This window comes from Gorilla gorilla, chromosome 3, assembly GCF_029281585.2.
Source record: "Gorilla gorilla gorilla isolate KB3781 chromosome 3, NHGRI_mGorGor1-v2.1_pri, whole genome shotgun sequence".
NCBI classification, from domain to species: Eukaryota; Metazoa; Chordata; class Mammalia; order Primates; family Hominidae; genus Gorilla; species Gorilla gorilla.
The window spans coordinates 10,837,660-10,854,239 of NC_073227.2; the positions used below are offsets into that span (position 1 = coordinate 10,837,660).

Here is a 16,580-nt window from a genome sequence, read left to right on the forward strand (position 1 = left end):
GTTGGCCTGGCCCAGATGGCTGCAGGTGGGCCTGGAGCCCTGCCAGGAGAGGTCTGGAGCCTCTGGGGGATAGGGGCACTGGTCCCACCTGCGGTTGGCAGGGTCTCTACACCCACGGGTCTCAACTTGTCCTTCCCAAGATGGGCAGAGGCATCTTGGGTCAGTGCCGGCAGGCACCAGTGCCCATGGAGTCTCAGGGGCGGTTGAGGAGTAGGGAGGACGTGGCTCAGGTCAGCCAGTTGGACCCAAGCCCTGCAGGGCATGGGCCATGTCCCCTTCTGTAGGGCAGGTCCCCCGCAGGGTGTGGCATCTCCGGGGAGCTTTCCATGGGCACAAGCTACCGCGGGAGGCTCCTGCCCAGCCCTGCCCTGCCGTTCCCCAGAGCCAGGACCTGTCCAATGGGCACCAATGAAAGCTAGGAGGGAGGGGGCAGACATCTCCAGCCTCCTTCCCTGGGGAGCCCAGTCCCCCCACCCTACTCTGGGAGGACCTCTCTATGCCACTCCGGGACCCCCAGGGTGCATCTCATTCCTGCCCCATCCTCTGAGCCCCACCCAGCCTTACATTCTCCCTGGGTTGTTCGCCCTCTGTCTCCTTTCCCTCACGACGGCCCTCCCCAGCCCACCCCAGGCAGGGGCTCCCAGGGAAGGGACAGGGCCTGCATGCAGAAGGGCTTCCCCGGTTTTGGGTGGAAGGCCACGGCAGGCTTGTCTTCCGCTGCCTGGATTTCCTGAGTTATCTTGCCCCAGCTGCCACAGCCTCGGCTTCCCTGGCTGTGAACGGGGCTGGCAGTGCTGCCTCTTGGGACATATGGAGGACGGAATAGGAATAAAGGATTCCTGGTTTGGCTTGGGAAAGGCTACTGGGCTGACTCCCCACCCCCAGGATCTGTGAGAGTATCTAAGGCCGGCCCCAAAGAGACCTCCAGAAGACAGCTTCCTGGCCTTTCTGTGCCCACTGGGCCCCAACTTCCTTTCACTGGACTCAGGATCCACAAACTCCTCATGGCCACCAACACACATGACTTCTCGGGGTGTCTGAGTCTCGGCAGAGCCTCAGGGAGCACCCCTCACACACCCAGGGAGGGAAGGTTGGTGAGGCCCCGGCAGCTGCAGAGCCTCTTTCCCGCACTTCCAGGCTGACCAGGCCCTGATCCCCCAAACTTGGCCACTGACACCCTGCCCCTCCCACCTTGGGCCTCCTGTCACTGGGTGGGCTGCCTGCAGCCCCCAGGTCCCCTGCACCAGCATTTGGGGCGGGAGGCTGCCCTGCCTCCACTCCGTCAGAATCCTGCAGCGCAGTCCCCATCTCCACAGCCCTGAGGGGTGGCGGGTTCTAGGTCTGTGGGGTGGCCCGGGTCAGGGCTGGAGAGCTGTGACCAGCTCAGCACGCGCCCAGTCCCCCGAGGCCTTGGCTCCCCTGCACCGAGAGGCCTGGTTGTGTGCCGGCACCAGGGGGAGTCCCTATGGTGCCTCTCCTTGAAGCCACCCTGGATTCTAGTCCTGTCAACTTCCCTGGGCCTGTTTCCTGGGCTGTAAAATCGGGGGTGACAGTACTTGCCTCTTGGGTGGTTGGGGTGTGTCATGAAGGATGCACGCAAAGCCCTGCACAGCAGCGGGCTGGGCACTAAGGGGTGCCCAGGAAGTGCCAGGAATGTGAACATCAGCTCCAAATCAGCGAGAGCCTCCAACCCCTCAGCCCTGCCCACAGAGAGACAGGGCTTAGGAGAGACAGGGCCTGCCCAGTCTCAGCCGGTCAGTAGCAGAGTCTCACTCAGAACCTGGGTGGAGCTTTGGCTGCCCGGCTGGCCAGCCACAGGCACCAGGCCAGGCCTCTTGGGGGCCTTCCAAAAAGTTTGACACTCAGGAAAACACGGTCTCCAGAATACAAAAAGAAGACGGCACAATCAAAATGCATGGAGATGTAATTAAATGTTTATATAACCAAACATAATGTCAGTGTTATTTTTAAATTTAAAATCAGATAATTCTATTTGTGAACAATTGGTGGGGTAGATTTTTTTTCTCACTTTAAAAGGTTTTCCCAGCATGCAGAAAACCCCCAGACAACTCAGACAACTATAAGTTAAATGAATTTCCTATGGCCCAAAATGTCCAAAGGCAGAAGAGGAAATTTTCCCTTCAAACACTTTTACAAGAGAAAAACAAGTTTATGAAAGAGGCTGTGGCTGCAGACTCAAGGCACTTGCTGTGGCGTCTGGGGGCGGCCTTTAAAACTCGGAGGGCCAGGACCTCTGAAGCTGGACAGGCCCTGCCTGGTCCTGCTGCTGTTCCGGGACCCCCTTTCTTCCCTGAGGCCTGGGGTAGAAGAGCAGGTTCTCCTCTCATGAATGGTAGGGGTGCTGCTATCTGGGAAGGCTTCCTGGAGGAGGTGGGTCTATGGGGCCTGGGAGCACCTCCAGGACTCTGGGGCATGGGGGTAGTGTGGGCGGGCACTTTGAGGCCTGCCTGCCTCCCCTGAGCTCCCACTGCAGAGTCCAGAGGGTGGGAAGAGCAGGGGCTGGGTGCTGGTGGAGGGAGGCATCAGTGCACAGATGCCACAAAGCTGCCTCCCCAGGGTTCTGCCAGCTCCCCGCCTAGCCCTGGTGGTACAGGCATCCAGCTCCAACCAGGACCACTGGGGGCATGGTCTGTCCTGCCCTTGGTCATTGCTGTACCAGCCAGGGCCTCTCTGGATCTTCCTCCCAGGTGTAGGACCCTGAGGACTAGGGCCTGGCTACTGGGTCAGGCTGCGCTGGGGTCTCTGTCCAGACTTAGGGTGCCTGGCCACGGTGGGGAGACCCCAACACCTCAAGTTGCACTGCTTCGAGGAGGCAGTGGAGTTGGGCGGGCCTTGGTGGCCATTAGGGGCAACACCAGGACTCCTGAAGATAAGCAAGGGCTGCGGTGGGGGGTGGGGCCGGGCCTGGGCCGCAGGATAGGAGGGGACGGTCCCTGCCTCAGACCAGCTCCCTGGCCCAGCAAGGACGCCCACCACTTCTGAGCCTCCCTGCATTCTCGCCCCAGGCCTCCCCAGAGCCGCCTGCCCCTTTGCTTACAGCCTCCTTATCCCCATCAGCCCAGGAACCAGCACAGCCAGTGTGGGTGGGGAGCTTGCTGCCTGAGGAAGGGCCGCTGTACAGGTGAGCCACAGAGGACCCGCCACAGTGCAGGTGGGTGAGGGCCTCGGGAGACGCCTCAGCCTGCAGGGGGCAGGGCAGGACAGGGTGGGGCTTCTCCCTTCTCCCCCACCTCGTCCCCCCTCCCCAAGATCAGGTATGGCAATGGTCTCTCTGCCCCAGGCTTCCTCCTGAGCCCCTTGGACACAGCGAGCTTGGGGGATCCTCCCAGTCCTGTGCATAGCCCGGGCAGCGCAGGGAGGCCTGGCCCAGGCAGCCCCAGCCTTTCTGCAGCTGCTGGGACCAGGAACCCGGGTGCTCGGGTGGGGACGCCCCTGCCTCCGCAGCAGCCTTCCCTGGAAATGGCCTCCAGACACCATCCAGGCACCATCGGCCACGGCCAGTGCTTCCTGGAGCCCCTCCCGTCACAGGAACTTCTGTGTCTGCCTCTTGGAGACCCTCCTAGATACGCACAACCCAGTTCTGTCACAGACCTCCTTGAGCCTCAGTTTCCCCACCTACGACACGGGGATGCTGCTCCCTCGAGGGGCTGTGTGAGGAGAGGAGACAGCCCTGCTCAGGAAACAACAGCAATGATGGTGATGGTGGAGAAACTGAGGCTCACAGGGGCTGACCCCACAACCAGACCCCACGGCACTCTCCTGCCCCCAACCCAGAGACTGCGGTCCCCAGCCCCACCTGTGGGTGGGCGACAGGCCATCCCTTCTAGAGCCTTCCAGAGCTGGTTCTGCCTTGGCCCAGCCCCTCTCATCCCCAGGTCCTGACTCTGCCCTTGGGGTGGGAATAGCCCCGTGGGTGGGTGGTGACCACATGTCCTGCCTTTAGTATGGAAAGTCCCGCAGCCCAGAAAACCTCTCATTCCTGGGGGAACAAGACAGTTGGTCACCCTTTCTGGGGGGATCCTGCGACCCCAGGCTTTCCTGCAGGGCAGCTCTTAGAGGGGCTGCCCTCTCCCCTCCCCCCTGCACAAGGCAGGCCAAAGCTGGTCTGGAGGGCTGCTGGGGACACAGGCCACATCCAGACCTCTGAGGGGAAGACCCTTCTTGGTCTCTGCTCCCTCTGCCACTGCTGACCTGGTGGACGAGGAGGACCCCCTTGCCTTAGCCTGGAAGGCGGCCACCGTGGGTGCCTGTGAGGAGCCAGGGGATGTGGCGCAGCTTCGTGCAGCACAGCTGTCCGCTGGGGTGGGCGTGGGGGCAGGCAGGCCATCTCAGAGTCCCCCGGATGTCCCTTCTCCTCTGCTCCCGAATAACTCAGCCCTGCTCAGACAGGGCCCCACATTCCAAAACACTTTCTCCCTTGCCAGAAAGAAAGCAAGCCCAGTATCTGCCTACCCACCAGTGCCCATCTCCAAAGGGCAGGGTACCCGAGTCCCGTGGGCACAGGCCCATCGTCGAGGGAACCTGGGCTGCGGCCGCCCTCCCGAGTTCTCTCCAGGACACTCCAGAAGGCAGCCGCTCCAGGCGTGATTAGCACAGCCCTACGACCAGGGCCACCAGGCAGGGCAGGCCCCAAGTTGGGGTGGCTATGAGCACTAACCCTGCCCCCCACAGGCCAGAGCTGAAGATGCCTGTGAGAAGAGGAGCTGGGCAGGTAGATGGGCATGGGGGGACGGGCATCACAGGGGCAGAGCCCTGGAAGGTGGGAAGGAGCTTGCAGGAAGCAGGGGGTGGCCACTGCTCCTGAGGGCTGGTGGGAGCCAAGTCCCGCCCTTCAATCGTCCCAAGAGTCCAGGAGCCTCCAGCTTCTTAGAGGAGAATGCATGTTAGCACCAACACCATCGCTTTCCAGACAGAGAAAAAAGATCCGCGTTCATGGAAGAAAGGAGAGCGTCTGCAATCCTTAAATAGATTTATGGAAATGGCTTCAAATTACAGCATTTAGAAAATAAATATAATCTCAATACATAATATTTCCTCCATTATATACTCTCCCCTCGACAGAAGCCGTTTCTATGCATATGTACTCCACCAGTAAACAGTAATTAGATTTATCCTAGAAAAGAAGCAGTAGGTGTGTCATCTCCAAAAATAAAACTGCAATCATCATTGCAATGTGAAGCCTGAGATTTAAGCCTGAGGAGGTGTCCGCTGGGGCCACTCAGCTGCAGCAGCTTGGGTCCCAGGCCACTCTGGGGTCTGAGGAATTGGGCCAGGGTTCCAGAGGGTGCAGAGGGAAGGGGAAGTGGTGGCTGAGCTGGTGACCCCGGGCGTCCTGGCTGATTGGTAAACCCGACCCAAGGCCCCGAGCAACCTCTGCCTGCGATGTCAGTGCCTGGTCGGACCCCCACGCCATCAGCAGGGGGACAGTGGTGGGCAGACACCAGGAGCACCCTGCCTGCCTAGAGGACCACTGGGTCAGCTTCCCGCATCTCCCCACTCCAAGAAGAAATGAGATGCATGTTGTTTAGCCAAGTCCTGAGGAAGGATGGTGAGGGGTGAGGGGTGAGGGCTGGGGAACGAGGTGGGCAGCTGATGGGGAGAATGGGTAGCCTGCATTTGAGGTTTGGGAGGCACATAGGGAGCCCTGCTGTGCCACAGAGCCTGTGGAGTGGCCCTTGCTCCGGCTTCCAGATTCACCGCAACAGCAGAGGCGGCAGAGTGACCCCGCTCTTGTACACCTCCATCACCCGCCCCGATTCCCATAGCCCCAGCAGATCTCCGAGGGACCAGTGGGAGGGCCCAGCCCTTCTCCGCCAGGCACCCTGCCCTGAGGCAGCCACCAGGCTCCTCCGGGTCCCCTGCTGGGCAAAGCTGACCTCTTGTTGGCCCCTGCAGCCGGCCCGGGGTCCCTGCAGGGAGGCTAGGGTGGGCAGGACAGAGGCTCTGGATGCTCCGGAGGTCTGGGTGCCCCTGCAGCAGCGGCAGCGGCCTCATGAGACGCAGTGAGACCTGCCTGCAGCGTGGCCCCACCTTCCTGGGGGTTCCTAGCCCAGGTGGGTTGGGGCTGCCCCTGGCACCACGTCACAGGCCGGCCTTGTCGCTGTAGAAGGGCGTGACGTGGAACATGTAGCAGTGGGTGCACACTCGGACCGGCTTCACCTGCCCGTAGCGGGGCAGCGGTGCTGAGTGCGAGGAGCAGCGCGAGCAGAAGATCTGGAATGGGGTTGGGGCAGTGAGGGTCTGCGGCAGGCCAGCCCCACCCACCCTGGCTCCTCGCCCTCCCACACACCTACCCACCCAGCTCAGGCCGCATTGGTGGGTGGGGACTGCCCAGCCCCAGGTGCCAGGGGTTGTGACCTTCAGGAGGCTGGACTCTATGAGGGGTCCACGTCCTGCACCAAGGCTGCTGCAGGCTCCTGTTCACACTCGCTGTCCCCTCTCTGTGGCTGGCTCTGCAGCAGCCGGGACTGGACATGGGCACCATCCAGGTTCCCGTGGTCAAATGCCTGGAGTCAGAACAGGGCCCGGGACCTCCAGGGGACTCTGCACAAGACCCCACGGGCCTCGCTGGCCTCCTTGGGCACTGGTTCTGACTTCCAGACCTCAGGCTCTGTCCGTGGACGCCCTTGGATGCTGAGGGACCCTCCGTGCATGGGGTCTCACCCACCTTCCCACAGCTGCGGCAGTGGTGCTTCCGGCGGATGACGGTGAAGGGTGCTTTGCACGCCGTGCAGAAGCCACAGGCCTCGTCTGGCACCCACTCCGGGGGGTCTGTCACAACAACAGCAGCGTCACATCAGCAACGGCAGGGGCAGGTGGGCTGGGCCGGGACCCTCAACCTACCCTGGGCCCTCCTTTCCAGACTGCCAAGCCGCCTGGCCTCCAGCCAGCCTCCCGGGGGCGGTCTCCCAGCTCCCACATGCCTGGACAGGGTGGCCTGCAGCCCCTCCCCCAGGAGGAAGGCTCCTGTGGCTCCCACAGCCCCCACTGGTGTCTAGTGCAGTGTCCTGACCCAGAGCCTCCTACACACCTTCAAAGTCCCCATCGCGGGTCTTGGCTGCCAGTTCAGAGGATGACAGGGTCTCCTGGCACAGTGCACAGTCCTCCAAGGCCGCACTCCGCAGAGTCTGAGTGACTGGTGGAGAAGGGGGGCCGTCGGGGTATGGTGAGGGAGGCGGGCAATCGATGCAGGGTCACCTGCACTTGCTGGGCACAGCTGGGGGCTTCCAGCAGTGGGTCAGCTCCCCAAGCCCACTGGCAGTCTCATGGCAGGTGGCACCACAGCAGGTTGGGCGCTGATCCTGGCTGGGGGTCTTCCTGAGCAGGGGCCTCTCCTTTGCACAACATGGGGGCCCAGAAGCCTGTGGCTGCTCCCCCTGACAGGGGCATCCAGCCCTGGGGCCCCTGCATGGCACGTGTGTGGCCAGGACTGCAGCTCACAACCTCTGTGCGCAGAACAGGGCCATGTCACCTGCCGTCTCTGAATCATGATTTCCAGAAGGCAGTCCTGCCAACCTCCCTGGTAGAATGCAGCCTGGTGGTGTGGATTCGGCAGGGCAGAGCTGGGTCGGCACATGGGCTCCTCCCTGCTGGCAAGGGTATGCCCTGCTGGGCCAGGGCTCCAGGACCAGGCGGGCTGGCCCATGTGCCCGGACACCCCATGAGCAGAAGCCTCTGTGGTGAGGGATGGCTCTGCTGGAACAAGTGCCTCAGCTCAGCACCAGAGCACCAAGGGTGGCGAGTAGGGGCTTAGTCCCCTTTCCCGCCCTGGATCCCACAGGGACCGAGGGCCAGACTCCCGGTGCCTAACCAGTCCCTGCCTTCTCCCTCCCACATAACGTGTGCGCACGTGTGAGTGGGAGCGTATGTGCACATGTGTGCATGTGTGTAGGTGTGGGTATGCATGAGTACATGTGTGCACGTGTGTGTGCACGTGTGTGTGCACGTGTCTGTGTGTGACTATGGCTGTGAGAGCATGCCTGTGTGCTTCTGCTGTGTCAAGCATGTGTGACACCTCAGCAGCTCATGGGCAGCAGTGGACTCCTTTCCACCCCCATAGAGAGGTGGGTTCGGGGCGGGCAGCCTCGGGCTGCTCTGAGGGGCAGCTCTCGGTAGAAGTGACGCAGCACCACGGCCGAGTCTCATCCTTAAGAGGGAGGGTTTGGGTTCTCCCAGCCTCCATCAGACCCAGAGGTGCAGTCACCTTGCTGCTGTGCATGCAGGGGACAGAAGCCGGGGCTGTGGGCACGAGCCAGGGGCCCTGGCCCATCTGCTCGTTTGCAGGGGTGGAGTGACTTCCTGGGCGGGCAGCCCATCTGGGCACTTCCTGGGCCTGCTGCTGGGCCCCTTGGCTCCCCAGCAGGAAGGGCAGCCTGGCACATTTGGAGTGCGGAGGTCAGGGGATCCTGGGGTCGATGATTGCTTGGTCGGGACCCTATCTCCCCAGGGCCAGAAGGTGTGGATTTCTGAGCACCCCTCCCTGTGGGCAGGGACACGGCCACCAGCGCAGGCCTCAGAGCCCGTCCTGAGTGGGCACTCACCCTTCCTTAACTTTTCCTTGTCATCTGTTTCAGGCTTGGTGGCCATGACCTCAAACAGTGTTTTAAGAATACTTCTCAGGTCACTGGCATAGTTCGTCTGCAGCTGGTCAGCCACACCTGAGGAAGGAAGACCACAGTAACAGCGACAGAAGGACGGATGGAAGGAACTGCGGAGGTCGGTGCTGCGGGCTGGGCAGACCCAGCCAGAGCTCACAGCCCAGGCCAGCGTGTTCTCAGATCAGTCAGGGAGGGAGGAGGCCCACCCCCTTGGAGGAGGATTCCCTTGCAAGAATAAAAACTCGGGAGTCGAGAGAGATAAGGGGAAGGGAGAGGACCAGACAGACAGCCCCGCCACAGTCGGTTTGCCGCTGACATTCACGCCTTTTATGCACAGGTCACAGCCATCACCACTAAGCTGGCCAGGCTACGCGCTGAGGGACACTTACAGAGCCCCTGCACTGTGCCCACCCCCAGGCCAGTGCTTGTGGCTGTCACAGCCACTCAGGCATCCAGATGTGTCTACCTGCAAAGCATGTCCACCCCTCGCAGACACAGCCCCCCAGCAGCCTATGTGGCTGGGAGCCCAGGGTGGACCCTGCCCAGAGGTGGTGCCTAGCACCTGGCTCTTCTGCCCCCACCCCACTGCCCCCGCCGCCACTCCCTGGAGGAAAACGCCTCCCACCCTCACCCGCAGCTCCCCTCCTCCTCCTGCCTGTGTGGGGTCAGTCCAGCCTTCTCCATGAACAGGAGTGCTGGCTCCTTAGGGGCAGAGTGCGCTGCTGTTTACAGGAAAGTGAGGGGGAGGTTGTACATGCCCCGCCTGACCTCCCCTAAAGCGCAGCCCGTGTGTCCTCAAGCCATGCACCGGTCCCAGGCCCTGACATGACACCTGAAATGCAGACGAACAGGCGGTGGATGAGGTCGTGGCTGCCGTGGAACCTGGACCGGATCTTCTCTCTTGTGGCCTGTGGGGCAGCATGCGTGGCTGCTGGGGCCGCCTCTGGCCCCATCTTGTCTGAGGAGCAGGACCCAGCTGTGGAGGTGCTGCATGGAGAAGGAGATACCGGCGTGTGGGGTGGGGCATGATAAGGGGCCGTGGAGCCCGAAGGTCACTGGTCAAGACAAAAGTCTGTGTCCTCGCAGACGCCCACCCCACAGGCGTGTATCTGTTGCCCAGATACACAACTTTCCTGTAACTTCACCTAAAATGTCCTCACTGTGACACGCTCACCACATATGCCAGGTGGTACAACAGGGCTCTGAGCCAGTCCCGGGCCTTTGATTTCTGCCGGGCCTCCTGGAATTGACAGCTAGTGGCGACTCACCCACTGAGGCTGCACTCCTGGCTTAATATCGACCGACGGCCCCTATGGAAGCGTCAACTCACCTTTTACACCATTTCTAATGGCCTGAGTGTCAGGCAGCCCCCACAAATATCTCTCCCCACCCTAGCCCCTGAAGCCTGTGAACGTGACCTCATTTGGAAAAGGGGTCTCAGCAAGAGCAATTAAGTGAAGCATCTGGAGATGAAGAGATTGTCCTGAATGATCCGACGGGTCATAAGTCCAAAGACAAGAGTCCTTATAAGAGACAGAAGAGGACACAGACACAGAGGGCAGGAGAGCCCATGTGACCACGGAGGCTGAGACCGGAGACGCGGCCCCAACCCCAGGAACACCTGGAGTCCCCAGAAGCTGGGAGAGGCGGGAGGAGCCTGCCCTGGAGCCTGCAGATGGAGTGAGGCTCTGCCAGAGTTTGCACTTCGGGCCTCCAACTGCGAGACAGTTTCTAGGGCTTAGGCCAGTTTGTGGTGACAGCAGCCTCAAGAAACGAATACAGGATCCCCCGCCCCCACCTACACTTCCCTGCCTGGAGTCAGAACAGGTCCTGGGACCTCCAGGGGCCTCTGCACAAGACCCCACAGGCCTCGCTGGCCTCCCTGGGCATCAGTTCTGACTTCCAGACCTCAGGCTCTGTCCATGGACGCCCTTGGAGGCTGAGGGACCCTCCGTGCATGGGGTCTCCATCTTCCCAGCAGCTGCATCCTCAGCTTTCATCAGATTTGCTATTCAGGGGTTCCATGGTGACCCTATAAATCGTTCACAGCTGGGCCTGTGCTAACTCCGGAGGTTCACGTCGCCCAACTCTAGGGGTGCACCCACTGGCCCTCTCATTTTAAACTAATTTGTCTCCTATCTTGTTGTCCCATTTTCTGGGAAATTTCCCCCAACTCGTTCTTCTAATTTTACTCTTGACTTTTAAATTTCTGCTATCAAGTTTTAAATTTACTGCTGTTACTGTCGTTTCATGGATGCAAAATCTTTTCTCTACCTAGAAATATTCGTGATAATTTTTTCGGTTGCCATTGGCATCCTGCACGGCCTCTTTTGGAGGGCTTGGCTCATTTATTTGGCCGTGTCTCATGCCGAGCCTTGCCCCAAATGTTCGGGGATCCTCGGCGACCTGTGCAAAAATAAGAACAGTGTGGGTGCAACAACAGGAGCCTTCACCTTGCTGGTGGGAGTGTCAGCTGGTGCAACCACTTCGGAAAAAATGTTCGCACCATTTCAGTAAAGCCAAGGCTGTCTACACTCCGGAGCCCGGTGGCCTCTGTTGCCGGCATACACTGGAAACGCGCATCTGCGTCTGTCTGCAGAGATGCAGGGTCTTAGACGCGGTGCTGGGGGTTCCAGTGAAACGCTGGGCAGGATCCCAAGTCCGCCAGCAATGGAATGGAAGACCCACCGTGATCTAATCACCCACCGGCAGAGGCCACGGAGGCAGAGGCGAGCCAGCCACAGCCCCGCCAACGCGCACGAATCCCACATGGCGTGAGTCTTTTCACAGACCGTGGGAAACACGCACAACTGCCTGGTATCTAATTTAGGGACACAGCCTCGTGACGTAAACCCTGCAGAAGCACAGAGGCGTGACGCACGTGAGAATTCAGGGCAGCGGGCTGCGGCAGAGCGGGGGAGGAGGCTGGAAGCGTCCCTGGAGCTGCACGGGGCCCCCTCCCTCATGGCAATGTGCTAACAAGCTGAATATTTACCGGAACGTGGGAGCACGGTAGGAGGCTTAGGGGGCCTGGGCCCATGGGACGGGATCCTCTGCTGGGACCCCAACAATGCTCCGTGGCTCTCCCTTCCCAGGTGGTCAGGGTTCCACAGATGAAGCCCCTACCTTCAGCTTGGGGGTGTGGGCCTTGCTGCCCTCTGCCCTGGGAGCTGAATAAGGGAGGGGCCTTCACTGTCTGGGATGTCAGCTTCCACTCAGTACCCCCAGCCTCATCAGAGCCTTACCCAAAGGAACTGAAATTTGGGACTCGGACAGATACTTGCACGCCCACGTTCATAGCGGCCAAGAGACGGCAGCAACTCAGGTGTCTGTTGGCAGAGGCGTGGATAAACCAAATGTGGTCCATCCATACAACAGAATATTATTCAGCCTTAAAAAGGAAGGAAATTCGGATCTAGGCTACAGCACGGATCAATGTTGGCAAGATCATGCTGAGTGAAATAACCCAGCTACCAAAGGATGCGTCCTGCTTGAGTCTCTGACACGAGGTCCTGAGAGCCGTCAAGTTCATACAGATGGAAGGTAGAACGGTGGGCGCCAGGGTGGGCAGAGGTCGGGGAGTCGGGGGGAGTGAGTGATGGGGAAACAGTTTCAGTTTGGGAAGATGAGGACGTTGCGGAGATGATGGTGACGGTTGCACAGCACTGAGTGTGTTCAATGCCATGAAACTGTGCGCTTTGGAAGGGCTAAATAGTAAACTTTATGCTACATATATTTTACAAAAATTAAAAATATGAAAAAAAAGAATTAGGGCAGGGAGAGAGCAGAGGCAAGGGAACGGAGGCGGCAAGTACATGGCAGAAGGCCAGATTGGCATGGCGCCTGACGCAGAAGGCTCGGGGGTGTTATTGCCCAAAACCACTGAACTGTGTGATTTAGAAAGGTGAATTTTGTGGTATGTATGTTACATATCAATAAAGGCTTTTTTTTAAAGATCACGCCGGGCATGGTGGCTCACGCCTGTAATCCTAGCGCTTTGGGAGGCCGAGGCGGGCGGACTGCCTGAGTTCAGGAATTCGAGACCAGCCTGGGCAACACGGTGAAACCCCGTCTCTAATAAAATACAAAAAATTAGCTGGGCGTGGTGGCATGTGCCCGTAGTCCCAGCTACTCCGGAGGCTGAGGTAGGAGAATTGCTTGAACCCGGGAGGCGGGGGTTGCAGTGAGCTGAGATCGTGCCACCGCACTCCAGCCTGGGTGACACAGTGAGACACCATCTCAAAAAAATATAAATACATAAAATAAAAATTAAAAAAAAGATCACTTGTGTTTAGATATGGTAGCAATAAACTGAAAGTGAAATGAAGAAAACAATCCTTAGCCCTTTACAATAGCATAAAAAAGATTAAAATACTTAGAATAAATTTAACAAAAGAAGTACAAGAATCACACACTGAAAACAACAAAACATTGTTGAAAAATATTAGAAGACCTACATAAATGGGAAGACATCTCGTGTTCACAGGTCAGAAGACAATATTGTTGAGACGGCATGACTCCCCAAATCGATCTACAGATTCAATGCAATCCATACGAAAGTGCCAACTGCCTTTTTTTCTTGCAAAAATTGACAATATGATCCTAAAATTAATATGGGAGTGACTCGAGGGACCCAGAATAGCCAAAAGAAACAAAACAAGTTGGAGGACTCACACTTGTGATTTGCAATGTGGCATGAAAGAGCAGGAATCAAGACTGTGCAGCAGCAGCATAGGACCGACATACAGACCAATGAGACCGAGAGTCCACAAAGAAACCCATATGCTTATGGGCAGTGGATTCTCAGCAAGGGTGCCAAGACCAACCAGGAAAGAATAGTCTTTTCAACAAATGCTGCCAGAAAACCGGAGACACACATGCAAAAGGATGAAGCTGAACTCTGACCTTATACCACATACAAAAATTCACTCGAAATGAATCATATATCTAGATGTCAGAGCTACAACTCTAAGATTCTCTCTTTTTTTTTTTTTTTTTTTGAGCTGGTGTCTCACATGGCTTACTGCAGCTTTGACTTCCCTGGGCTCAAGTGAGCCTCCCATCTCAGCCTCCCGAGTAGCTGGGACCACAGGCGTGCACCATACTGCCTGGCTAATTTTTGCATTTTTAGCGGAGACAGGGTTTCACCATGTTGCCCAGGCTGGTCTTGAACTCCTGGGCTCGAGTGATCCACCCACCTCAGCCTCCCAAAGTGCTGGGATTACAGGCGTGAGCCATGGCGCCCAGGCTTAAAATTCTTAAAAGAAAACATTGGAGTAAATCTTTGTGGCGTTAGGCTAGGCCACAGTTTCCTAGACATGACACCTAAAGCGTGGGCGACAGAAGAGAAAACAGATAACTGGACTTCATCAAACTGAAGACTTTCTGCTTCATAGGACACCACCAAGAAAGTGAAGAGAAAACCCACAGAATAATTTTTGCAAATCATGTGTCTGATAAGGACATAGTATCTGCGATATAGAAAGAATTTTTACAATCCAACAACAAAAAGACCAAAAAAAAAAACACTACTGAACAAATGGAAAACGGATTTGAATAGACATTTTTCCAAAGAAAATACACAAATGGCTAATAAACACATGAACAGATGCCCGACATCACTGTCAGTCAGGAAATGCCAAAAAAATTACAATTAAATACCATTTTATCTATTAGGACGATTAGAATGTTCCCCCCCCCCCCCCCCCGCTCAAAAAAAAAAAACCCAGAAAATATGAAGTTGTGGTGAGGAAGGTGAGGATGTGAAGGAACTGGAATCCTCCTCTCTTCCTTATGGAAAAATAAAATGGCACAGACACTTTGGAAAACAGTTGAATGGATAGACAAAATGTCTATCTATATAATGGAATAAGTTGTCAGCCACAGAAAGGAATGCAGCACTTACACACGCTACTGTGTGGATGAACATTGAACACATCATATTGTCATCCCAGCCCTGTGGGAGGCCGAGGCGGGCGGATCACTTGACATCAGGAGTTCGAGACCAGCCTGGCCATCTTGGTGAAACCCCGTCTCCACTGAAAATACAAAAATTAGCTGGGTGTGGTGGTGCATGCCTGCAATCCTAGCTACCCGGGAGGCTGAGCAGGAGAACTGCTTGAACCCAGGAGGCGGAAGTTGCAGTGAGCCAAGATCGTGCCATTGCACTCTAGCCTGAAGACAGAGCGAGACTCCATCTAAAAAAACAAAAACAAAAACACACCCATCGTGCTGAGTGAAAGAAGCCAGTCACAAAAGATCACAAACTGGCCGGGTGCAGTGGCTCACGCCTGTAATCTCAGCACTTTGGGAGGCCAAGGTAGGCGGATCACGAGGTCAGGAGATCGAGACCATCCTGGCTAACACGATGAAACCCTGTCTCTACTAAAAATACAAAAAAAATTAGCCAGGCGTGGTGGCGGGCGCCTGTAGTCCCAGCTACTCAGGAGGCTGAGGCAGAAGAATGGCGTGAACCCAGGAGGCGGAGCTTACAGTGAGCCGAGATCACGCCACTGCACTCCAGCCTGGGCGACAGAGCGAGACTCCTTCAAAAAAAAAAATCATATACTGTATGATTGATTCCATTCACATGAAATGTCTAGAACAGGCGAAACCCATCGGGGCAGAAAGCAGAACTGTGGTCGTAACAGATGAAGGGGGAGGGGAACATGGTGACTGCTGATGGGGAGGGGTTTTCTTTATGGGGTGATGAAAATGTTTTGAATTAGACAGTGATATCGGCTGTACAGCCTCATGGATGTACCACAAATTACTGAGCTGTACATCTCACAAACAACAGAAGAGAATGTTTTTCTTGTAATCGCCCAGCAAACTCATATGCAAGAAATAGCTTATAAGCTAAATGTCCATCAACAGTGGGTTGACTCAATACATTAGGTCATATCCCTATGGTGAAACAATCTGCAGAAGGATAGTCCACTGGAAATGTTAAAATATGAAATGAAAAATGTAGCATTTAAAAAATTAGAGGCCAAGTGTAGTGGCTCATGCCTGTGATCCCAACAATTACTGGGAGGCTGAGGCGGGAGGATCACTTGAAGCCAGGAGTTCAAGACCAGTCTGGGCAACATGACAAGACGTCTGTCTCTACAAAAAATACAAAAATTAGCCAGGCATGATGGTGTGCACCTGTAGTCCCAGCTACTCTGGAAGCTGAGGTGGGAGGATCGCTTGAGCCCAGGAGTTCAAGGGTACAGTGAGCTGCGATCACACCACTGCACTCCACTCCAGCCTGGGCAACGAGCAAGACCCTGTCTCTTAAAATAAATAAAATAATAAAAATAAAAATTAGAGATGTCATATGTACATAAATGACACACTGGGGAAGATACTCAAGGTAAGGCATTAATCTTACACTTACTTGAGTAGTAAGATTACAGGTAAATTATCATTTTCTAAAGTCTCATCTCAGATCAAGTATTGCTTTTGTGATCAGAAGAGATGCCATTTCAAGAAGAAAGGAAAGTGCCTGCTGGCAGCAGATGGCACCCTCGGGCCCTGCCTGTGGCAAGGAACTTGTTTCCCTGTGAAAGGAGAAGCCCGTGGGAAGTATTCAGCCCCACAGCTCCAGCCCCTTGGACCAACACCCTGAAGCTGGGAAGGCTGTCTGGACAAGCGTCCTGCTACTGAAGCACCCCTGGAGATGAGAAATCAGGGGAAGGGCCCTGACGTTCAATAGAGCATTGAGTGTGGCATAAGAACAATGGCTTCTACCAGCAGGTTGAGACCGAGGCCAGGCCAAGGCTGGCCGATTGCCCACGGGTGGGTCAGATCGCTGATGGCCATCTCAACCCCAGACACCCTTCACTTGCCACAGGAAAGGCCCTCTCCTGCCTCCCTGCTCTGGTCGACTGGAAGCTCTGGTGGCGTGGGAGGGGGAATGGGTGGACAGAGAGAGCCAAGGGGCCCCATACAGAGATGTCACAGGCAGAAAAACCAATG

The 16,580-nt window shown here is 56.7% G+C and overlaps 1 protein-coding gene across 5 annotated transcripts in view; it reads right to left on the minus strand.

Moving 5' to 3' along the window:
• Window positions 1–4,973: 4,973 nt before the first annotated feature.
• The window catches only part of ZFYVE28 (zinc finger FYVE-type containing 28), a 150,100-nt gene continuing 138,493 nt past the window's right edge, over window positions 4,974–16,580 (minus strand). For all 5 annotated transcript variants that reach the window (XM_055384370.2, XM_055384368.2, XM_055384371.2 and 2 more), the window contains 5 exons: window positions 9,451–9,605; window positions 8,562–8,678; window positions 7,052–7,156; window positions 6,689–6,792; window positions 4,974–6,234 (listed from right to left, as the gene is read on the minus strand). In XM_055384370.2, the coding sequence (XP_055240345.2) occupies window positions 6,103–6,234; window positions 6,689–6,792; window positions 7,052–7,156; window positions 8,562–8,678; window positions 9,451–9,605 (613 nt within the window). In that variant the 3' untranslated portion in view covers window positions 4,974–6,102. The remainder of the gene's footprint in view (window positions 6,235–6,688; window positions 6,793–7,051; window positions 7,157–8,561; window positions 8,679–9,450; window positions 9,606–16,580) is intronic.